This window comes from Carcharhinus amblyrhynchos, chromosome 30, assembly GCF_965287045.1.
Source record: "Carcharhinus amblyrhynchos chromosome 30, sCarAmb.v2.hapA, whole genome shotgun sequence".
NCBI classification, from domain to species: Eukaryota; Metazoa; Chordata; class Chondrichthyes; order Carcharhiniformes; family Carcharhinidae; genus Carcharhinus; species Carcharhinus amblyrhynchos.
In genome coordinates, this window is record NC_137353.1 from 5935590 (window position 1) to 5960829 (window position 25240).

A 25240-nucleotide genomic window follows, 5' to 3' on the forward strand; every position below is an offset into this window, starting at 1 on the left:
TAATATCCAGCACATCCTCCTTATCAACTGTAATACTGTCTATTCTACTCCCCTGCAACCCAGTGTCCTCCTCAGCTATATTCTTGTCCCCCTGCGTGAACACCGAAGAGAAATATTGGTTCAATGCCTCTCCAATCGCTTCCGGTTCCACACATAACTTCCCTCTGCCGTCTATAACCGGCCCTAATCTTGCCCTAACCAACCTTCTGTTCTTGACATACCTATAGAACGCCTTAGGATTCTCCTTAATCCTATCAGCCAAAGTCTTCTCATGTCCTCTTTTAGCCCTTCTTAACTCACTCTTCAACTCCCTCCTAGCCAATCTAAAGTTTTCTAGTGCACTACCCGAGCCCTCAAGTCTCATCCGAACATAGGCCTCCTTTTTCTTTTTAACCAACGAATCAACTTTTTTAGTGCACCACGGTTCCCTAGCCCTACCAATTCCTCCTTGCCTGACAGGGACATACCTATCACGGACTCGCAGTAGCTGCTCCTTGAAAAAACTCCACATTTCGGACGTTCCCAGTCCCTGTAATCTCCTAGTCCAACCTATGCTTCCTAATTCTCTCCTAATGGCCTCATAATTACCCTTCCCCCAGCTAAAACTACTGACCCGAGGTTCATGCCTATCCCTTTCCATCACTAAGGTGAACGTAACCGAATTGTGGTCACTATCACCAAAATGCACACCAACTTCCAAGTCTAGCACCTGGTCTGGCTCATTTCCCAGCACCAAATCCAATATAGCCTCACCTCTAGTTGGCTTATCTACATACTGACTCAAAAAACCCTCCTGCACGCTTTGTACAAAAACTGACCCCTCTAACGAGCTAGAGCTACAGCAATTCCAATCTATATTAGTAAAGTTAAAGTCCCCCATAACAATTACCCTATTACTTTCACTCCTAACCAGGATCGTCTCCGCAATCCTTTCCTCAACCTCTCTAGAACTTTTAGGAGGTCTATAAAAGACTCCCAACAGGGTGACCTCTCCTCTCCTATTTCTAATCTCCGCCCATACTACCTCAACAGACAAGTCCTCATCAAACTTCCTCTCTGTCACTGTGATACAGTCCTTGACCAATAATGCTACCCCTCCCCCCCTTCTACCTCCTTCTCTACTCCGACTAAAGCATTTGAACCCCAGGACCTGCAACAACCATTCCTGACCCTGCTCTATCCATGTCTATCTATGGTAAGGTAATAGATTTTAACTGAGCATCCAACGGGTGAGAAATTGTGGCTGGGGAACCTCTGATTTTCTGACCCCTGCTCGTGTTTTGCCAGTGACCTCATCAGGCATAAAGATCGATAAAATTGGCCCAATGTGTTGCATAAGTCCATGAGTTGGGAAAGTACAGACTGTGCTCTTTCACCGAGTAAATTTTGAAACTGTGTGTCTGGTCGCCTGTTATCTCTTGAAAATGCCTGATTAGCTCTGAAAGGTTATAATCATAATCTTTTGACCCAGTTACTATGATCCCTCTTCTCCAGTTGCGATACTGCACCTCACCTTCAGAAAATGACCCATGAGAGTGGAGAGAATCTACTGAAGGGACAGGAAGCTGTTCAAACCCTGTCACCTTCAATCCAACCCCAAAATCACTCCAACCTCAGTCAATGAGACTCATGCAGATGATGCTTGTGTGTGAACTCACTCACACTCTGAGATCAGACCATTGCTGACTCCTTCAAAACATAAAGTAAAAGACCCTCTCACTCAACACCCAGAAAATTAAGGACTTCATCATCCAATGTCACAACACCTCCCCCAGTGATTAAGATCAACAGTGAGATCCTGGACAACCACTTTCTGCATCTTGGAAACCTCTTGATAAGGACCGGCATCAAGATTCTCAGTGCAAGTTGTTGTTTAAGTCACTTCTGGGTTGCCATTGGCCAGAAATGGAACCAGACCGGCTGTATAAATACTCTGGCTACCTGAGCACATCAGAGGCTGGGAATCCTGCAGCGTGTAACTCATCTCCTGACTCCCTGTCCACCGTCTACAAGGTGCAAGTTAGGAGTGTGATGGAACACTCCCCACTTGCCTGGATGAGTGCAGCTCCAACAACACTCAAGAAACTCAACACCACTTAGGATAATGCAGCCCACTTGATTAGAGCCCCAACCACAAATATTCACTCCCTCCACCACCGATGCATAGTAGCTGTGTATCTACAAGATGCACTGCTGGAACTCACCAAGGCTCCTTCCAAGCTCACAAATGTTACCATCTAGAAGGACAAGGGCAGCAGATAGATTGGAACCCCACCACCAAGATGTTCTTCTCCAAGCCACTCATCATCCTGACTTGGAAACATATCGATGTCCCCTCATTGTCGCTGGGTCAAGATCTCTCCCTAAGAGCACTGTGGGTGTGCCTACATCACACGGCCTCCAGAGTTTCAAGAAGGCAGCTCACCGCCAGCTTCTCAAGGGCAATTATAACAGTATTACAATTAAATAAAGGTAACTACAAAGACATGGCCAGAGTTGATTGGAAAAGGAGACTAGCAGGGAAGACAGTGGAACAGTAATGGCAGGATGGCAGGAGTTCAGGAGGCACAACAGAAATTCATCCCAAGGATGAGGAAACATGCTGAGGGGAGGATGAGGCATCCACAGCTGACGAGGGAAGTCAAGGGCAGCATAAAGACAAAAGAAAAAGCATACAAAGTGGCGAGGATTAGTGGGAAGCCAGAGGATTGGGAAGACTTTAGAAGCAAGCAGAGGACACCTAAAACAGCAATAACAGCGGAGAAGATGAAGAATGATATAAGCTAGCTAGTAATATAAAAGAAGCTAGGAAGAGTTTTTTTTCAATGTTTAAAAGATAAGAGAGAGGCAAAAATAGACATTGGATCACTGGAAAATGAGGCTGGAGAAGTAATAATAGGAAACAAAGCAATGGCAGAGGAACTGAATAGTTACTTTGCATCAGTCTTCACAGTGGAAGACACCAGTCGGATGTCAGAGCTCCAGGAGGGTCAGGGGACACAGGTGGGTGTAGGTGGCTATCACTAAGGAGAAGGTTCTGGGGAAACTGAAAGGTCTAAAGGTGAATAAATCACCTGGACTGGAGGGACTGCACCCCAGGATTCGAAAAGAGATAGCTGAGGAAATTATGGAGGCATTGGTGGTGATCTTTTAGGAATCACTGGAGGGAGGGAGGGTCCCAGGGGACTGGAAAGTAGCTCATTAACATCGCTGTTTAAGAAGGGAGGGAGGAAATAGATGGGAAATTATAGGTCAGTTAGCCTGACTTCAGCCATTGGCAAGATTTTAGAGTGTTTTATTAAAGATGAGATCGCAGAGTACTCGGAAGTGCATGATAAAGTAGGACAGAGCCAGCATGGCTTCATTAAGGGGAGGTCATGTCTGACAGATCTGTTAGAGTTCTTTGAGGAGATAACAAGGAAGTTAGATAAAGGAGAACCAGTGGATGTGATTTATTTAGATTTCCAGAAGGTCTTTGACAAGGTGCCGAATAGGAGACTGTTAAATAAGTTTAAGAGCCCATTGGTGTTAAGGGTAAGGAACGGTTAAGGACTCTGGGTCTGTACTTGGAGTTTAGAAGGATGAGGGGGGACCTTATTGAAACTTACAGGGTACTGCGAGGCCTGGATAGAGTGAATGTGGAGAGGATGTTTCCACTAGCAGGAAAAACTAGACCCAGAGGGCACAACCTCAGAATGAAGGGTTGCTCCTTTAAAACAGAGATGAGGAGGAATTTCTTTAGCCAGAGGGTGGTGAATCTGTGGAACTCTTTGCCGCAGAAGGCTGTGGAGGCCGGGTCATTGAGTGTCTTTAAAACAGAGGTAGATAGGTTCTTGATTAATAAGGGGATCAGGGGTTATGGGGAAAAGGCAGGAGAATGGGGATGAGAAAAATATCAGCCATTATTGAATGATGGGCTCGATGGGCCAAGTGGCCTAATTCTGCCCCTATGTCTCATTGTCTTATTGTCTAATTAAGAATTGGGTAATAATTGCTGGCCTAACCAGTGACACCCACATCCTGTGAATGAATTTTCCAAAACCTGTAGCTGGAATAGGGCTTGTGGGGAGAAGGTTTGGTTTCATAACAAGAGTAAGAAGTTATTAATCTGGATATGGAACACTCCAGCTGGGATTCTGTGCTTCAGTGGGAACCCAGTCAAAGGTTGGCAGAGTTGGGATTTGCCCCGCTTGTCTGCCATTGGCTGTGGTGAATTTTACTGGACTCTGTCTTTTCTAAGTTTCTTTTACAAAACTTTATATCTTCACGTTACAGAGTGTCACCATCACATGCTGATTCTTAGACAAAATAGAGGAAAGATGTGCCGATGGGTTAAGTGGAGAAATAGATAAGAGCCTGAATCCTGTTGGTCTATTGGCTTCCAAGAATAATTGAGGTTTATATTTGTTAGCCCTCACTCACATTGGAACCACCAGACATATTGGCCAGGGCCACGCCCTGGCATGCACCCTCCCCCCTCTCCACCACCCACCCCAGACAGTGGATGTGGCGGACCATTTAAATTGCCGCTCATTTCAACAGGACTATGATATCCCACCAGGCAGGAGGGGCTGTAAAATCCAGGCCATGGAATAGATCCACCTTCATGGTGTGAATTTCGAATGTCATCATGGAGGTGAAATTGGTCATTAGCGGGAGTGCAATGTGAGGGATTAATGAATGGTTTATTGGAAAGGGAAGGTTGGGCAGTGTGTAAACAGTTGAGACTCATTATCGTCCGTTTTGGGCTATGGCCAAGCAGCAGTTTCACACCTGGTATCCCAATCCTACTCTCCCACCCCATTCGCGAGCTGGGGAATTATCTATCATTAAGTTTCAGGAATCCTCAGTACCGATAGGCTCAGTAAATATGCATTTGGGTCTATTCCATCCCACTGACCTCACAATTATTCTGCAAATACATTTACAGAGCTGCTGATTCATGACAATTCACAATGATGAGTCATCAATGGCAGAGATTAATGTCCTGGGGCAGCCAACACTGTGATCCAGTTATACAGTGTGACAGGTTTAGTCCCTTTACAGGCAACCCTTCAAGGTCAAGTTCTTCTAGAAGGACAGGGTGAGATTTACATTCAAAATCCTCCTGACAGCATAAACATGACTATTTCAGTCCTGGTCTCAATATGAATTAGGAGCAGGGTAGGCTCCTTGGCCTCTCGAACCTGTTCCACCATTCAATGAGATCATATCTGATCTCATTATAACCTCATTGCCACATTCCTGCCTATCCCCAATAACCTTTCACCCTTTGTTAACCAAGGATCTATCTAGATCTGCCTTAAAAATAATCAAGGATTCTGCTTCCATCATCTTTTGAGGAAGAAAGTTCCAGACGCTCACCACCTCTGAGAGAGAAATATTCTCGTCACCTCTGCCTTAAATAAGTGTTCACTCATTTTTAAACAGCGACCCCTGGTTCGAGATTCTCCCACAAGAGGAAACATCCTCTCTACACCCACCCTGTCAACACCCCTCAGAATCTTATACATTTCAATCAAGTCGCCTCTTACTCTTTTAAACTCCAGCAGATACAAGCCCAGCCTGTCCAACCTCTCCTCATACACCAACCCACACATTGCAGGGATTCATCCAATAAACCCTCTCTGAACTGCTTTGAACACATTTACTTCCTTCCTTAAGTAAAGAGATCAAAACTATTTTGTTCAAAGTTCCCAGTTAACGGCTCTATTCACCCCCTACAAGCCTTGAAATAATTAACAACTTGCTAAGACGCTCTCATTAATGTTAATTTGCGGAGGTTGGTTCAAATAATTTATGTAATTAAATGGAAAACTTTAATAATGTGTAGATACAAGATTGAGGAGCAGTGCAATTGTCTGACAGCTTTGGAGACTGGTCTGCATGATAATAGCACCTGGAACTCTGGAATGCTAACCCCCCCCAGAGACTTACAATATGTTGGAATTAAAGTGAGCTGCTTTGTTCGGGATGGTATTGAGTTTCCTGAGTTGGAGCTGCTCTCATCCAAACAAGAGGATTCCATCACATTACTGTTTTCATAGGATCCCTACAGAGCACAAGGTGGTCATTTGGCCCATCGGGTCTGCACCGACTCTCTGACAGAGAATCATTATCCCCTGCCCTATCCCCGTGACCCCATGTATGTACCTACTTAATCCCTCCTGATCTACATATCTTGGGACACGAAGGGGCAATTTAGCATGGCCAATCCACCTGGCCTGCACATCTTTGGACTGTGGGAGGAAATTGGAGCACCCGGAGGAAACACATGCAGAAATGGGGAGGATGCACAAACTCCACAGATACGGTCACCTGAGGCTGGAATTGAACCCGTGACCCTGGCGCTGTGAGGCAGCAGTGCTAATCAAAGCTGTGCCATCTTTGTTTGCGAGAGCCGAATCTTGAGGGGCTCCCATGACAACACCATCTATCTGGGCAGGGACGGTGTCATTGAAACTGAACTCAATTGCACAAGCTGCTGAGTTTGAAGTTCAATGAATACTGATTCGCACAATGGTGGCATGTCTAGACCACCACGATATCATGACATGATGCAAATGTATGTCTTCTTTGAGTGGTGCATTGGTGAACAGGCTTGCAACATTGAATGAGCGCACAGACATGACGTTACTATCAATATCCAAGTGGTTTTAGCAAATGTGAAGGAATCCTTCACTGTGTAGATGGAAAACATGTTCTTATTCAACATCTTAAATGTCTAAAGCATGAATCAATGGACAATGACCTTGGCTGATTTTATTTAATACAAATGTTAGGTTGTTTTGTTCTAAGATCTATTTGGTGAGGAAATAATGCATTGTCCTTTTATAGATTTCTGGAACATTTGTCAATCGGTAGCCAGCAGCATGAGCTATTATCTGAACATCCTCCACTGGCAAGGCCATATTGATGTATTTAAATAATGAAGGAAATAGAATGGAGTTGGTGGACAGAGAGAGATATTTGGACACAAGAATATTGCAAACCCAATAAGATCTTGAATGTGTAGCGTAGGATCACCATTCAGTTCAGCGTTGAAGTTTATTGTACATTCCTGAAGATTCTACGTTTCGGATGAGACCTTAAACCAAGGCCTAGTCGCTCTATCCAAGGGGATTTGGAAGATTCCAAGAGAGCATTAAAAGAATAGCAGCCAAGTCTCCCTTCCCTGGTCAATAAGCACGTCGGGATTCCAGCAATTCCATGCACAATCTGATTGGTCTTAACGGCAACATCATAAATAGGGTCTAAGTCATTTGATTAGCGTGCATCCTTGATTCTTAAAATAGGACTCATCAAAGCCAACCTGCAGGAAACAGCTACCCTGATCTGATCACTGTGTGCAACACACCTCAGTCCAGAAAAGTGCCTAGTTTACCTCTGAAAGAGTAAAAATTTGATTAAAACCAGGTGAAGCTAGCAATTTCCTGCTGCTTATAAGTTATCAGTTAATTGGCACATCCTCCATGGCAACGCATCTACCCGAGTCCACTTGCCAACTAATCAGCACTCTCTTCTCATGCAATATAAACTGTTGTTCCCTTAGCAATTTGCAAATTGCCCTGATGAGTCAAAGACAAAAAGCTTTGACAACATGTGTCTTTTATCAGCAAGACTCAAGATCTATACCACCAAACACTTATTCATTTACAGTACTTTATTTTTTCTTATAAATTAAACTAAAATCCAAAAATTCACCAATATGGTTTGTTTTAATTCGGAGTCACACAAGTTGAAAGTCTGACCCATGCACCAAGTAAAGCAGCCAACAAACTTAAACCCTTACAGGCAATATTACTGGTTAAAATTGGTGAGGGAACTCGCTGGGCTATCGTCCTAATGCAGGTTGCTTGGCAACCAGCGGACAGGCTCTCGATTTTAGAAGTTGGAAGTGGAGAGAGCTCGCGTCCGTTTAGCTGAACGTCTCGATGGCAGATTATTCCAACATTCTGCAGTCAGGTGATCAGAAGCACTCCCCAAGTTTAATAGGTGGTGCCCAGACAGGGAGTTTCAATCCCCAGGGACACCACTCTTAAACATGTCGCATTTCTTTAGATCGTTCCAAAGAAGCTAACATCTCTTTGGCACAAACCTCCATTCCAATAATGTTTCAAACAGGACATCTAAAACACAAATAACAGGACGTTGGATTTTATCTTCAGTTTCTCAGACAGTTTGGTGTTCAGAATGGGTGAGATTAGTGTTCTGCATCATTTTTTTGGGGTTTGTCAATCACACTGTCTCACGCCTGGGCGAATAGTTAATCATAGCATTCTTACAGTGCAGGAGTCCATTCGATCCATCAAGCCTGCACCAACAACAATGCCACCCAGGCCCTATCCCCCTAACCCCATGTGTTTACCTTGATAATCCCCCTGACACTAAAGGTCAATTTAACACGGTCAATCCACCTAACCCGCACATCTTTTGGAGTGTGAAAGGAAAATCGGAGCATCTGGAGAAAACCTACGCAGACACGGGGAGAACATGCAGACTCTTCACAGACAGTGACCCAAGCCGGGAATCGAACCCAGGTCTCTGGCGCTGTGAGGCAGCAGTGCCACCATGCCGCTGAATAAAACATTATCTCATCACCAGTTTGGAGACCACCACGCCTTGCCTCAGGTGAGAGCACTTGGATAGTCTGGCACGCAATGTCCTGTCTCCAGTGAGATCCAGACAAACCCACCTTAGACAGGGCTCCCTTAAAAAGATACGTGGATAACATACGTGCAAGGTTCCAGCCCGAATTTAGTCAAATACTTCATCAGTTATGCCCCAAATGAATGACTTCAGAGGAGTGAGAGATATGCTTCAGCAAGCCCCACAGTGAATCCTCACCCCTTAATTCAGGGAGACAGGGTTCTCACTCACTATATCCCACCCTTGATCAAGGAGAGACCATGAGTAAAACTGAAAGTGCTCAAAACCGTGGGGAATGGGTTGGTAATTGGATGGTGGAGGTTATGGTAACAAGTGGACTTTTTCAGAGATCTGCACTGTGGCCCCAGCTTGTTATCGAATATATCCACGCCATGAAGGAGATAGGTTGTATGTCTAAGCTTGTAGATTGTTCCAAAATAAAACGCCTAGTGTAATAGTCAGTCAGTGCAGCAACTACAGGGCAATAGAGAGTTCTCTCCTTCAGCCACATCAGTTGGGCAACAGCTTAGTTGGATATTAAATAATGCAGGTACCTGGTTCCAGCAGCAATATACAGCATTCATTTTTAGGACTTGTCTCAAGGCTCAAAACTCCTCATCACCAAATATTGTACTGCTAAATATATTAATCCCAAAAAGAAAAGTATCGAAGATAATGTGAACGAACAACAGAAGAGAGAATCTGATCCAGTCTAACACAAAACTGATCATTTTGAGTAACGTTGGAAGGGTGCTAAGATAACGTTAGCGTTCTTATTTTCGCTACATAGATCATATAAATTATGCTTCTGAATGTATTCAATGACTGTGTCGGGTATCACGTGTTTAACGCTCTGTCCCCTCCGCAAGGCTCGGCGAACCTTTGTGGCCGAGATGTCGTTGGTAATCCATTCCGTCACAAGGTGGACGTTTTTCCTGAACCTCCAGATGACGTCGGACTCATAAACACACTTCTCCATGTCACTCCCAGGCCGGCTGATGCACACAAGACCAAACTTTCCCACAATCTCCTCGATGTCTTCCTGTTTCCACAGGTTCGGAACGTTGAAAGATTCGATGACATCGGCTCCGCAGAGCATCATCAACTCAGGAAGGTCTGGAGGAGAAACAGCAAAACCCGTTACACCCCGGCAAGCTAACAGATCGGCTGTGTTAACACAGGTCAGTTGAGATCGATTTGCAAGAAAACATTAAAAAAAAATGCTTTTTTTCATCAATTCCCCCAAAACGTTTATCGCAGTTGTGAAAAATCAAACCTTGTGCCTCTCCACTAGCTCCAGCTCTAACAATTTATGTGCAGAGGCTCCAGGGACCCAGGTTCGATTCCAGCCTTGGGTCACCGTCTGTGTGGAGGTTGCACGTTCTTCCTGTGTCTGTGTGGGTTTCCTCCGGGTGCTCCGATTTCCTCCACAATCCCATGTATGGGTTAGGTGGAGAAACTGGGCTAAACTTCTCCTTAGTGTTTCAAAATGCATAGAATTATAGAATCCCTGCTGTGCAGGAGGTGGTCATTTGACCCACTGAGCCTACACCTGCGAGGGAGCACTCCACCCAGGCCCTATCCCATTAACCCCACATACGTACCCCACTAATCCCCTTAACCTACGTATTTTGGGACATTAAGGGTCAATTTAGCATGGCCAATCCACCTAACCTGCATATCTTTGGGCTGTGGAGGAAACCCACGCAGTCACTCAAGGTCGTAATCGAATCCAGGTTCCTGGGGCTGTGAGGCAGCGAGCAGTGCTAACCACTGTGCCCATAAGAGGTTAGGAGGATTTGAGGGGTAAATATGTTGTGTTACATGGATAGGGAGGGAGAATGGGCCTCGGTCAGACGCTCTGTTAAAGTTTGTGCAGACTTGATGGGCTGAATGGCCTCATTCTGTCCTTTAGCGATTCTATGAAATTTTTTGTTCTAATACTTGTAAATTACTCCACTACACTGTCCCCACTGTCTGACCAAGAATTTAGCGTGGATTCTTTAATCATCCTTCCAATCTCTCGGTTTATGGAGTGAAATAAAGTTGTCCACATTCCCACTCTATTCAAAGTAAGTTGGACACTGATGTCGGGAGAATCTCTGGGTCCTGATCCCACATTGTGTTGGTGTCAGACCCTCGCCGTAATTATTGAAGGGATGGTCAATGATGCCAGAGAGCTTGCTTACTGTCCAATAGGGGATCCTGATATTGGAGGGCCAATAGGTGCCCTCCAGCCCTGGGAAACTGACAGCCCCAGTGGCAGAGCGGGGGCAGTGAGCACGAGGGGGGTGTGGGCAGCGGGGGCAGTCAACAGGGTGGGCAGGGGGGGGCAGTGAGAGCGGGAGGGGGCAGGCAGCGAGAGCAGCAGGGGGTACAAAAGTGTCAAGGTGGAAAATCCCTCTCAAAGTTTACAAAATTTCCACACGAGGAACCGTTCCAAGTTGCCGGATTGCCACTGCAGAGGGACACTCTGCTCACAGGGCAGCTGTCGCTGTGACCATTAATACGTCAAAGCTGCTGAGGTTGGGTTGTCAGAAAGCTGGCTGTCCAATCGATAACTGGGAGGCTTTAGTGGGTTCTTTAACATGTCTAATTGGCTCTTCACAGTAGCATCGCTGCCCCACAAAACCACAGACCCAGGTTCAATTCTCGGCTTAGGTCACTGTCTTTGTGGAGTCTGTAAGTTCTCCCCATGTCTGCGTGGGTTTCCTTCGGGTGCTCTGGTTTCCTCCCATAGTCCAAAGGACGTGCTGGTTAGCTGCACTGGCCATGTTAAATTCTCCCTCATTGTACCTGAACGGGCACCAGTGTGTGGCAATTGAGGGATTTCCACAGTAACTTCATTGCAATGTTAATGTAAGCCTACTTGTGACACTAATAAATAACTTTTTAATCAATAGGTTTTGCATCACGCAAACCAACCTCTCATCCATTGACTCTGTCTACACTTCCCGCTGCCTCGGCAAAGCAGCCAGTATAATTACGGACCCTAAGCACCCCGGACATTCTCTCTTCCACCTTCAGGAAGGAGATACAAAAGTTTGAGGTCCCGTACCGACCGACTCAAGAACAGCTTCTTCCCTGCTGCTGTCAGACTTTTGAATGGACCTACCTCGCATTAAGTTGATCTTTCTCTACACCCTAGCTATGACTGTAACACTACATTCTGCAGCCTCTCCTCTCCTTCTCTATGAGAGGTATGCTTTGTCTATGGCGCACGAGAAACAATACTTTTCACCATACGTTAATACACATGATCATGATAAATCAAATCAAAATTGAATTAAATTTTCACTTCCATGTTCCAAAATGGCTGGGAGGTTAAAACATGTCACAGACCAACATAGCTCCCAAGTCAGGAAGCTGCCAGCCCCTCTGCTCCATCTCCTCTAGAAATCAGACACTTGGCCCTGTGCCTGCTGTTGGTAGGAATGTTTCAGAGATAATATTAGCCTTAACTATGTGCAGTTTTGGGCTGTTTTCCATCAAAGGGTTTGCTGGAATCCCAAACAGAATCCTTGCCTCACACCCACTCTGTATAAATGTTAATTTATCCATCTGGTTTGTACCCACTGATCTATAAACACCTTTTGCTTCCTGTGAGCTGTCATTTTTTTCTTCTATCTTCCTTTTCTTGGCCTTCTTGCGTTGAGACGTGTTCTTTTTCTCGTTGTTAGTGGCATTGTCCAAATTCTTGCAATGGTATCTGGTTAAAAATATCATTGGAAAGATTGTCAGAGACCTGATCAAAATCTCCGCTCAACACGAGGCAAGGTCACGCAGGATAGTCTCCAGAGGAATTCCTGTCTTTGGTGTCAGAATTGCTCAATTATTATTTGCTGTGTGGAGTCACGAGATGATTATTATCCTCCGTGTGTGGTTAGGATTCGGGACAGTGATGCTGCGTTCATATTTCACCTCAACTGTGCCTGGGAGGAGGCAGGGGAACAAGTTACCTTCCCTTCCTAATCATTATGCTTACAGAATGTACCTGTACATAAATATCAAGCTGAGTGTGACGCCCAGCGCAGTCAAATAGTTTGCCAATCAATGGCCATTATTGAGAAACCAATAAACATTTCAATCAGCCCTCTTTCTGAAACGCCGTTGTTTGTCTTCCCTTGGATGGGGTTTTCTGACCTCGCTCACCCCAAGGCTGGAAAATCCTGCTGAGGTCAGCGGAGCTTTGCGTGGGAAAGTTCAGTCCCTTGTCTCCATAGGGAAGGTCTTTCCTGGAGCAGATCGCTATCCTGTCGCCTGATGCTTGAGGGGTGCCATTCTGCATCAAGTATGGCTGATGTGGAGATGCCGGTATTGGACTGGGGCAAACACTGTAAGCAGTCTCACAACACCAGGTTAAAGTCCAACCAGTTTATTTGATAGTAAACCCACAAGCTTTTGGGGTTTGTCCCTTCATAGATGAGTGGAGAGTTCTCCACTCACCTGAAAGCTTGTGGGTTTACTATCAAATAAACTGGTTGGACTTTAACCTAGTGTTGTGAGACTTCTCACTGTACTCAAGTATGGCTGACCAGAAGTCTCTCCTGCTCTTACCGCCAGCCACTGGCCCATTTGGAAGGATTTTACAGGTTGACACTGTTTGGCCACGTTACGAACACCCTTTCCTTGGCCATCGAGGCCTGGGGTGGGATTCGAACCTGCAGCTTCTGGCTCAGAGGCTGGGATGCTAACCCACGGCGCCACAAAACCTCCCACCTCACTAATATCACAAAACCACAAAGCAGTGAGAGCGCTGCAGTAAGGTGACTGGCTAAGAGGCCCAGAGAAACACTAACCTCAAACAGTGGATCTGATGTCAACATTTTCCGCGCCTCAACTCACCTGAGAACTTTAGCCGTCTCCACCCACTCTTTCTGTTGACTTTCCCACGAACTTAACATCAGCCAGTCAGAGCCCTCAATGGCCAAATTCACCATGGCCAAGCGGTGCTCTGCTTCTATTAAACCCTTCTTCTTGTACGCATCACCCACTGGAGATATAATGCCCTTTATCACTGTGTACTTGCCTGCAAAAGAGAACAGTGTTGGACAGAATTGGAACACCTTCCACCTCTATCACAAACTAGGGAAAGTCAGATGCCTGGGAACAGCATTGTAAGGACCTCAACGAGGCCAACGGAGCTGGCCTCTTGGAGTACGAGCTCCCGATTGAGTTAGTGATTTCCTGCCCAATGAAGGAGTCTCAGCTGTGTCTATTATGAGGAGTGTCAGGGTGGCACTGTGGTTAGCATTGCCGCCTCACAGCACCAGGGACTTGGTTTCAATTCTGGTCTCTGGTGACAGTGTGTGGAGTTTGCATGTTCTCCCCATGTTTGTGTGGGTTGCCTCTGGATACTCCGGTTTGTTCCCACGGTCCAAAGATGCGCGGGTTAGATGGAATGGCCATGCTAAATTTCCCCTTAGTCTCAGAAGGATTGGCTGGGTAAATATGAGGGATCCTGTGGATAGGTACTGGGTGGGATTGTTGTCGATGCAGATTGGGTGGGCCAAATGGCCTCCTTCTACACTGTAGGAATTCTGTTCTATATTGAGAGGGTTAATTCTGACTTCGTCCCTGAATCACTCTTAGGAATGGAGATAAGTTTGCAAATAAAGGGAATCTGGTGAAGGGACACCGGTCTCTGAGGAGTTATTTCAACTACCTGTAAACACTATAGTTCAGAAAGCCCACCAATGTCTCTACTTTCTCAGAAGACTAAGGAAATTTGGCATGTCAGCTATGACTCTCACCAACCTTTACAGATGCACCATAGAAAGCATTCTTTCTGGTTGTATCACAGCTCGGTATGGGCTCCTGCTCTGCCCAAGGCCGCAAGGAACTACAAAAGGTCGTGAATGTAGCCCAATCCATCACGCAAACCAGCCTCCCATCCATTGACTCTGTCTACACTTCCCGCTGCCTCGGAAAAGCAGCCAGAATAACTAAGGACTCCGTGCACCCCGGACATCCTCTCTCCCACCTCCTTCCCTCAGGAAAAAGGTACAAAAGTCTGAGGTGACGTACCAACTCGCTCAAGAACAGCTTCTTCCCTGCTGCTGACAGACTTTTGAATGGACCTACCCTGCATTAAGTTGATCTTTCTCCACACTCTAGTTGTGAGAGTAACACTACATTCCGCACTCTTTTGTTTCCTTCTCTATGTAGGATCTGCTTTGTCTGTATAGCGCGCAAGAAACAATACTTTTCACTGTATACTTTTACATGTGACAATGGTAAATCAAATTCCCCTGCAAGTCACTCACTATCCGGGTTTGGAAGTACATCAGCCGTGTGTTCACTGTCACTGGGCCAAGATCCTGCAACTCCCTCCCTAACAGCACCGTGGGTGTACCTACACCTGATGGATTGTAAGAAGGCAGTTTACAGCACCTTCATAAGGGTCAGCAAAGGACAGGCAACAAATGCTGGCCTTTCCAGTGACACCCACAACCCATGACAAACGAGACAGAATGCATTTTATTTATAGAGTATTGCGCAATTAAAATGTCTGAAATAGTTCTCGGTTACACTAAACTAGAATAACACCCAGCTGCCATTACGGTTTGGGTGTGCCAGGCTCCAGTTCCCTATTCTCCCACTGGAAGCACAATATTGATGGAGGATTTCCCCACACAGAGCAGGGCTGGGGAAATGCTGCGCGTCCCTGCCTCATTCACTCAGCTGTTGCTGCCCATTCAGGCGTGTTGGCAGACCAGCAAACTGCAGCATTGCAGCTGCTCCAAGTGTATCATTGCAGCAGAGAGCGACTCAGAGCAAAGGAACTGCTGACAGCAGGAACTTGTAATCTGTCCAATGAAGTTACAGAACATCACAGTCCCCAGCAGGTCCCACGGATCAGCTCATAGAACACTGAATCATAGAAGCCCTACAGCGCAGGAAGTGGTCATTCAGCCCATCGAGTCCGCGCCCACCCAAGCCCTATCCCCGTAACCTTATGTCTTTGCCCTGCTAACTCCCCTGACACTGAATGGCCATGCTAAATTGCCAATCAATCCTTGGAGTGGAAGGGGAAACCAGAGCAGCCGGAGGAAACCCATACAGACATGGGGAGAATGTGCAGTCTCCACACAGTCACCCAAGGGCGGAATCGAACCCAGGTTCCTAGAGCAGTGAGGCGGCAGTGCTAACCACTGCGCCACCCCGTTTGAGAAAAGTTCAGACGGTGATTGAGAAATGACACAACTGAGGGTGACGTTAGAATGCTGAAAGGTAGAAGGTGCTAGAAACACAGCTGACCAGTGGACAGAGAGACAGAATCCATTGCAATCAGTGAGCTGTCATCAGAACTGGGAGAAGTTAGAGACAAGAGAATCTCAGGTGGGAACCTTCCCCTGTACATCTCCACTGCTGTACAGACTCCAGACAATCAATTATTTACATCTAACTAACTTCGATTGAACCTAACTGGTTAGGTACATTGGCCATGCTAAGTTCTCCCTTAGTGTACCCGAACAGGCACCTGAGTGTGGTGACTAAGGGATTTTCACAGTAACTTCATGGTAGCGTTGTAAGCATACTTGTGAGTCATGAGTAAACTTTAAGAAAAAACCTCAAGTACCCAAAAGAGAAAAGTTTTGACAAAGGTGACCCTTTCAAATATGAGAAAGGGTCACCTGGACTCGAAACGTCAGCTCTTTTCTCTCCTTACAGACGCTGCTCAGACCTGTTGAGATTTTCTCTTTTGGTTTCAGATTCCAGCATCCACAGTAATTTGCTTTTATTAAAAAAAACTTCACGTGTACTACGTAAAAACTGAGGGGAACAGATTGAGAGCAGGGTGAAATCAGGGAACATTTCCATACACAATAGGCTGGTCGTTGCTGGACCAATTCTAAATTTAAATCCAAGATTGAAACATTTTTGTTATCGAGGAAACGCGGGCCAACGTTACAGATCAGCCATAACCCCACTGAACCAGAACGGGCTTGAAGGCCTGAGTGGTCTCCTCCCATGTATGAATGAAAAACACGGGGAATGAAAGAGAGAGACAAGGATAGAGAAAATCTTAGAAAAAGATAAGAAAAGGAGAAAGTGAAACAGGGAAAGGAAATAGGGGAGACAGAGGGAATCTGTCCCTGGGGACGGCAGGTCTGTTACATGAGGAAAGACTAAGTTGGGTTATATTCACTGGAGTTTAGAAGAGTGAGAGGGAATCTCATAGAGACTTATAACATTTTAATAGGGTTGGACAGGGTGGATTCAGAAAGAATGTTCCCAGTGGGGGAGAGCCCAGAACTCGGGGTCATAGTTTGAGGATGAGGGATAAGCCTTCTCAAACTGAGGTGAGGGAAAATTTCTTCACTCAGAGGGTGGGGAATGTGTGGAATTCACTACCACAGAAAGTAGCGGAGGCCAAAACATTGTGTGATTTCAAGAAGAAATTAGATATCGCTCTTGGAGCTAAAGGGATAGGGAGGGAAAGGAGGAGGGGGGTGGAAATCAGGATATTGAATTTAATGATCATCCCCAATCATAATGAATGGTGGAGGAGACTCAAAGGACTGAAATGGCCTCCTCCTGCTTCTAGTTTCTATGAATCAGGTACAGTGGAGATAAAATCGGACTGCAAAGACCTCTAAACGTCTAACAGTAATGCTAAAGTGGACGCAGGGAAGTATCACACCGCCAGGAACACACATTTCTTCAAAGAAATAACTCAGTGTGCAGGAGAGGGAAAAAGATTTCAAACCTGTCTCATGAAGATAATCCCGGGCTAGCTCAAACATCCTGAGGTGCATGTTTGTGATGGGATTATACGATCCACACGCCAGTAACACCACCTCTGTCCGACAGCTGGATTTCTCCATCACCGGCTCACTGTAAAACACAGGAGATTTATAAAAGAACAAAGTAAAGAGCCCCACAGGGATCTTCTCCAAACCTTCTGCAGAATAGAGGCCCGAGGAAACTCGCTCTCTCAGTCCGAGGGAGCAGACCTGGACTAAATCAGCACTCCGCAAACTCCGGCAGTTCAAGTGGGCATTCTTTGAGTCCAAGCAATGAACGCCACCTGGCTATTCGGCCAAGGGAGGCAAACCAGATCCTGCCCTTAGCAAATTTCAGACCCTCAGAACACCGTCATTGTGTAACAATTGGAATCAGAATGCTCGAGTGTTATACTCTGTGCCTGAGGTTCCGCTGCAGTGCCCCGGTATCACACTTATTACAGTTCAAGAATCAAACTCAGGATCTTCTGGTCTGAATGGCATGAAATTCAACTAGGGTTGGGAAGAAAAGTTTATTTATTGATTCATCACCAGTAAGGCTTACATTAACACTGCAATGAAGTTACTGTGAAACTCCCCTCGTTGCCACACTCTGGCGTCTGTTCGGCTCCACTGAGCAGCAATTTAACACGACCAATGCATCTAACTATACATCTTTGGATTGCGGGACTTTGAACTTTAACATGGCAATGATAAATCAAATCAAAGAAGTCTGAATATCATCAGATACAAGTCCAGGGAACCACAAAACATTTTGATATGGAAGGGATCGAGTGTAACATCACTCTCCACACTCGATTTGCTGCAACACTGTGTACAGATTCTGTTTTCACACTGGCTTCTCTGTTTTAAATCACATTACCAGCCCCATCCTCCTCACCGTCGCCCACCCTCCAGCCCCGTCCTCCTCACCGTCACCCACCCTCCAGATTTTGTCCCCCTTTCTTGCAAAGGCACTTGGGAATGTTTCCATCTATGGGTAACTCATCCAAATGCCCATCCTGTGGGTGTACCCGGTTGGTTGATTTTTGTCCAGACAGAACTATGACTGATAATTTACCCCGACCCGGCTCTCTCAATCTCCACACCGTGGATCTTTTATGTGTAGCAATGCCTGATTCAACTTCAAACGTAGCTCCCGGAGACTGCTCGCTGTTAGGGGGTTTTAGCCTCTGCAAAGTTTGCTTTTCACTGACGGGTTTTCTAAACGAACGATGATTTCCGCACAGGAGTTAGCATCGCTGCTTTACAGCGTCAGGGTCCTGGGTTCGATTCCCAGCTTGGATCACTGTCTGTGCGGAGTCTGCACATTCTCCCCACGTCTGTGTGGGTTTCCTCTGGGTGCTCCGGTTTCCTCCCACAGTCCAAAAGACGTGCTGGTCAGGTGCAACGACCCAAACAGGTGCCGCACTGTGGCGACTTGGGGAGTTTTACAGTAACTTCAATGCAGTGTTAATGTAAGCTTTACTTGAGATTAATAAATAAATAAACGTTTACTACACAGCTTCAAAGTTCTTGAAACGCTTATTTTCGAATAGATGCCATAAAGTTCAGTACGTTATTTCTTAGAGCATGAAAGGCTGGAAATACTCAGCAAGCCATAAAGCATCTGTGGGGAGAGAGAGAAAAGAGGCAACTTCACAGGTCAATGACAGAACTGATGAAGGATTTATCAACCTGAAACATTAAATCTGTCTCCCTCCCTCCCACAGATGCCCTGTTGGGTATTTCCAACATTTTCTGTTTATCTTTCAGATTTCCAGCATTTGCAGTATTTTGCTTTTTGCATCATTTGTTTTTTTTGCTGATTTGACATTGCTTCCGTATAGTCTTATCTTTTAAAATAAATCTGATGCACGGGGGGGTGAAATTCAACTTCAACAGGGACATAAAGCAGGTGTTACGGGATCAACTGCTTCTGACAGATCCTGTCCAGAAAGATCAGCTAAGGGGGATGATCCACGATAGATTGAGTGACCGATGTTAAATTTTAGCTCCGCAGTTTCTAACCTGAGTTACATTTTCTGCAGACAGGGAGCTGATTTCCAGCCTGTGCCATTTCTAGAGCTTAACCTGGAGCAGCTCACATTTCTGCAATATCCCAGTTAGGATCCCAGAAGGTGGGCATTCGGCCCATCATCTCCATACCTGCTCTCTGGAGAAGCAACTCGCCTAGAATCACAGAATCCCTGAAGTGCAGAAGGAGGCCATTCAGCCCATCAAGACTGCACTAAGTTTCTGCCAGACCATCTTACCCAGGCCATATCACCATGTCCCACATATTTACCCCGCTAATGGGCACATCTTTTGAATGTGGGGGGAAACCCACAGACACAGAGAACGTACAGACTCCACACCGTCACCTAAGGCTGGAATTAGGCAAATTGGCCAATTTAAATTCTCCCTCAGTGTACCCCAACAGGCTGGAGTGTGGCAACTAGGGGATTTCCACAGTAACTTCATTGCAGTGTTAGTGTAAGCCTACTTGTGACACTAATAAATTAACTTTAAAATTAAATCCAGGTCCCTGGCATTGTGAAACAGCAGTGCCAACCACTGTGGCACTTTAGTCCCACTCACCTGCCTTTGCCCCCACCTCCCCATCCCCTGCATTTTATTTAACCCCGGGTAACTTATCCAATTCCCTTTTAAAGGTTTGGTTTGAACTTGTCTCTACCACACTCTCAGGCGCTGCATCCCAGACCCTAACCAGGTGCTGGGTAAAAAGATCAGCCTCATGGCCACTGTTGCATCTTTTGCCAATCACCTTAAATTTGTGTCTTCTGCTTCTCAATTCTTCCAAAGAACAAAGAGCAGTACAGCACAGGAACAGGCCCTACAGCCCACCAAGCCCGTGCCGATCATGATGTCCTAACTAAACTGAAAACAAAACCTTCTGCCCTTGCTCGGTCCGTATCTCTCTATTGCGCCTCTATTCATGCACCCATCCAGATACCTCTTAAATGCCACTAATGTGCCTACTTCCACCACCTTCTCTGGCAGAGTCTTCCAAACAGTCACCACTCCCTGCGTGTAAAACCTCCCCCACACATCTCCTTTAAACATTCCCCCTCTCACCTTGAACCTATGCCCCTTGTAATTGACACCAAAAAAAGCCTCTGACTATCCACCTTGTCTCATTATTTTGTAGACCTCTATTAGGTCTCCTCTCAGCCATCTTTCCAGTGAAAACAATCCTAGTTTATTCAAGCTCTCCTCATCACCAACACCCTCGAGACCAGGCAACATCCTGGTAAACCTTCTTTGCATTCTCCCCAAAGCTTCCATGGCCTTCTGGTAGTATGGTGACTTGAACTGCATGCAATACTCCAAATGCGGCCTAATCATGGTTTTATATACCTGCAATGTGATTTCCCAACTCTTGTACTCAATGCCTTCTGTCAAGGGGAACATTTCTCCCCTGTGGAACCCTCACAATTTTCAATATCTCATTCAAATCTCCTCTCAACCTTCTCCTCTCCAAGGGAGAGGAATCCCAGCCTCTCTATTCAATCCATTTGGTTGACTACAAAAGAACAAGGGTCAGGAGAAATCACATGCTTATCCATGAAGTCAATCTTTAGACAGAGAATGAATGAAAAATATGGTGGGAAGAACTCCCGAGTTTATGATGTGTGTGTGTGAAGAGGGAGTGTGCTGCAGTGAAAAGTAATTCCAAAACTCGCTGCCTCGATTTACACGTGGAGAACCTCCCCTGGGGTGAAGTATCCTCACACTCTGAAATAAACGCCTCGTGTGAATCAGCACCTTTGTGACAGGAAGTGAACACCTCTCCATGAAACAAAGTTTTCAAAACCATTTTTAAAAATGAAAAACTTGGATTTATAATCACACCTTTCAAACCCCCCAAAACATCTCAACCAAGTGTCATCACCATTATAATGTAGGAAACAAGGCAGCCAATTGGTACACAGCAAGCTCCCACAAACACAATCTGTTTGATGGTTTTGGTTGTGGAATACATATTAGCCACGCCAACAGGGAACTCGCTTTCTCTTCTTCCAACTGCATGTGCATCCAGGGCAGCCTATGGTTAACTTCTTACCAAAAGCTGGCATATCTAACAGTGAAGCACTCCCTCAGTAAACAGGACACAGTTAACCAAGTTGAAGTCTTCAAGATTGAGGGGCATGGACAGAGTCAGGAGATTTTTCTCAGGGTGGAAGAGTCAATTAGTAGGGGGCAGAGGTGTTTAAGGTGCAAAGGGCAAGGTTTAAAGGAGATGTAGAGGGAAGTTTTGTTGTTTTACACAGCAGGTGATGGGTGCCTGGAACTCATTGCCAGGGGAGGTGGTGGAAGTAGATACGATAGTGACCTTTAAGGGGCACCTGAACAAATTGATGAATAGGCGGGAATAGAGGGATAAGGTCCCCAGAACAGTAGGGGGTTTTAGTTCAAGTATGGTCAGTGTAGGCTTGGAAGGCCAAAGGGCCTGTTCCTGTGCTGTAATCTTCTTTGTTCTTCGATTATTTTTGGAAAGGGTTAGTAAAGATAAAAAAGGCAGTCTAATGGGCCACACCTGTAAAACAAACCACTGCTACCACCAATGGATTGAAATGGCTGGAAGTGCCAAAACTACTCATTTGCCCCTTAATGACATTGTCTGAATCCTCCCAAAGAAAGAACATGATTAGAAACAATTGCAGAACTTCACAACGCACTTCCTGGTTCATTTGAAAATTTTTGAGCTTTTTTTCAACATACAATCAGACATTGCTTCCAAAATCCAGACTGGCATCATCCTGGGGTTAGTTACTCAAAGCAGTGTGACACACATTAGACAATAATGCAGCCTGGCACAGATACTGCTATCGCTGACTGCCCTCTCCACCTCTGAGTGACTGGCACCATTGCCAGGTTTCAGAACACAGTGCCCATCCCATAGAGACAGGCAGCACTCGAGTGTAAGCCAGACCAATGGGGATAGTATATTCTGCTCCTATAACCTATGATCTTCCCTAAACTCCCAATCATAAAATCTACAATGCAGGAGGAGGCCATTTGGCCCATCGAACCTACACCATCAACAATCCCACCCAGGCCCTATCCTTGTATCCCTCCTAATCCTCCGACACACTATAAGGGGCGAGTTAACATGGCCAAACAACCTAACCTGCACATCTTTGGATTGTGGGAGGAAACCGGAGCACCCGGAGGAAACCCATGAAGTCACGGGGAGAATGTGCAACCTCCACACAGACAGTCACCCAAGGCCAGAATTGAACCTGGGTCCCTTGGCACTGTGAATTAGCAGTGCTAACCACCTTGCCACCCCATTCAGATCTTCTTTATAAGGTGAACTTTCCTGACCTGTTGTGATGAAGGCCCCATTTCACAGGGTTGAACAACGCTGTAAAAACACATAAGCCACTAGGCCACCCGGCCCATCGCGCCTCTGCCAGCTTCCGAAAGAGCAAATCCAATGTTCACCCCCTTTCAAAAAGATACGATTTAATCCGCTTTAATCTCTCCCAGGCAAAGCCTCGCCGTTTCTAAAACGCTGCCACAGGGCATTTCTCTGGTTCTGGCTTTTGGAAGTGGAACTGGCTCAGTAAGGACAGCAGCAACAGCAGCAGCAGCAGCAGGGTGAGCCCCCGGACTGAGTGAAACCCCCCCCCCCCAGGCAGTCAGAGGTTCGAGTCCTGGAGACGGGTCAATACAGAGACTCCCAAAACAAACAGGGAACTTTCACTTAATATTCCCCCCCCGGGCTGGCGGGGGATCGGTCAGACTGGCAGCAGATTGTAACCTTACCGATACAAAGCCAGCAGGACCGAGCTCGCTGGAAACGCTGAGCGGCTCCGGAGCCGTTCACTTCCTGCTTTCACATTTCCTGCTCACTGCGGGGAAACACCCGAGAGGCGGGGCAGTGACTCAGAGCCCGGGGTAATCCCCCCCCTCCCCCAGAGCCCGGGGTAATCCCCCCCCTCCCCCAGAGCCCGGGGTAATCCCCCCCTCCCCCAGAGCCCAGGGTAATCCCCCCCCCTCCCAGAGCCCGGGGTAATCCCCCCCTCCCCCAGAGCCCGGGGTAATCCCCCCCCCCCCCAGAGCCCGGGGTAATCCCCCCCCAGAGCCCGGGGTAATCCCCCCCCCCCCCCAGAGCCCGGGGTAATCCCCCCCCTCCCCCAGAGCCCGGGGTAATCCCCCCCTCCCCCAGAGCCCGGGGTAATCCCCCCCCCCCCCAGAGCCCGGGGTAATCCCCCCCCAGAGCCCGGGGTAATCCCCCCCCCCCCCCAGAGCCCGGGGTAATCCCCCCCTCCCCCCCCAGAGCCCGGGGTAATCCCCCCCTCCCCCCCCAGAGCCCGGGGTAATCCCCCCCTCCCCCAGAGCCCGGGGTAATCCCCCCCCCCTCCAGAGCCCGGGGTAATCCCCCACCCCCCCCCAGAGCCCGGGGTAATCCCCCACCCCCCCCCAGAGCCTGGGGTAATCCCCCCACCCCCCCCAGAGCCCGGGGTAATCCCCCCACCCCCCCAGAGCCCGGGGTAAACCCCCCCTCCCCCAGAGCCCGGGGTAAACCCACCCTCCCCAGAGCCTGGGGTAATCCCCCCCCCCTCCCCAGAGCCCGGGGTAATCCCCCCCCCTCCCCCAGAGCCCGGCGTAATCCTCCCCCTCCCCCAGAGCCCGGGGTAATCTCCCCCCCCCCAGAGTAATCCCCACCCCCCCCAGAGTAATCCCGCCCCCCCAGAGCCCGGGGTAATCCCCCCCTCCCAGAGTAATCCCCACCCCCCCCAGAGTAATCCCGCCCCCCCAGAGCCCGGGGTAATCCCGCCCCCCCCAGAGCCCGGGGTAATCCCCCCCCCCCAGAGCCCGGGGTAATCTCCCCCCCAGAGCCCGGGATAATCCCCCCCCCTCCCCCAGAGCCCGGGGTAATCCCCCCCTCCCCTCCCAGAGCCCGGGGTAATTCCCCCCCTCCCCCCCCCCAGAGCCCGGGGTAATCTCCCCCCCCCCGAGCCCAGGATAGTATCCCCCCCTCCCAGAGCCCGGGGTAATCCCCCCCCAAGAGCCCAGGGTAATCCCCCCCCTCCCAGAGTAATGCCCCCCCTCCCAGAGCCCAGGGTAATCCCCCCCCCACAGAGACCGGGGTAATTCCCCCCCTCCCCCTCCCCCCCCCCCCCCAGAGCCCAGGGTAATTCCCCCCCCCCGAGCCTGGGGTAATTCCCCCCCCCCCCGAGCCCAGGGTAATTCCCCCCCCCCCCCAAGAGCTCGGGGTAATCTCCCCTCCCCCCAGAGCCCGGGATAGTATCCCCCCCTCCCAGAGCCCGGGGTAATCCCCCCCTCCCAGAGTAATCCCCCCCGTCCCAGAGCCCCGGGGCGATCCCCCCCTCCCAGAGCCCGGGGCGATCCCCCCCCTCCCAGAGCCCGGGGCGATCCCCCCCCTCCCAGAGCCCGGGGCGATCCCCCCCCTCCCAGAGCCCGGGGCGATCCCCCCCCTCCCAGAGCCCGGGGCGATCCCCCCCCTCCCAGAGCCCGGGGCGATCCCCCCCCCCTCCCAGAGCCCGGGGCGATCCCCCCCCCTCCCAGAGCCCGGGGCGATCCCCCCCCTCCCAGAGCCCGGGGCGATCCCCCCCCCTCCCAGAGCCCGGGGCGATCCCCCCCCTCCCAGAGCCCGGGGCGATCCCCCCCCTCCCAGAGCCCGGGGCGATCCCCCCCCCTCCCAGAGCCCGGGGCGATCCCCCCCCTCCCAGAGCCCGGGGCGATCCCCCCCCTCCCAGAGCCCGGGGCGATTCCCCCCCCTCCCAGAGCTCGGGGCGATCCCCCCCTCCCAGAACCCGGGGCGATCCCCCCCCTCCCAGAGCCCGGGGCAATCCCCCCCTCCCAGA

At 48.3% G+C, this 25240-nt stretch overlaps 1 protein-coding gene across 1 annotated transcript in view; it reads right to left on the reverse strand.

Annotated features, from left to right (window-relative positions):
- Positions 1 to 23236, reverse strand: part of nmnat1 (nicotinamide nucleotide adenylyltransferase 1) — a 39406-nt gene extending 16170 nt beyond the window's left edge. Inside the window, exons 1-5 of the mRNA XM_080214913.1 lie at positions 23175 to 23236; positions 17363 to 17490; positions 13495 to 13678; positions 12240 to 12358; positions 9383 to 9765 (exon numbers count right to left, since the gene is read on the reverse strand). Of these exons, the coding sequence (XP_080071039.1) occupies positions 9383 to 9765; positions 12240 to 12358; positions 13495 to 13678; positions 17363 to 17480 (804 nt within the window). The 5' untranslated portion in view covers positions 17481 to 17490; positions 23175 to 23236. The remainder of the gene's footprint in view (positions 1 to 9382; positions 9766 to 12239; positions 12359 to 13494; positions 13679 to 17362; positions 17491 to 23174) is intronic.
- Positions 23237 to 25240: the final 2004 nt, after the last annotated feature.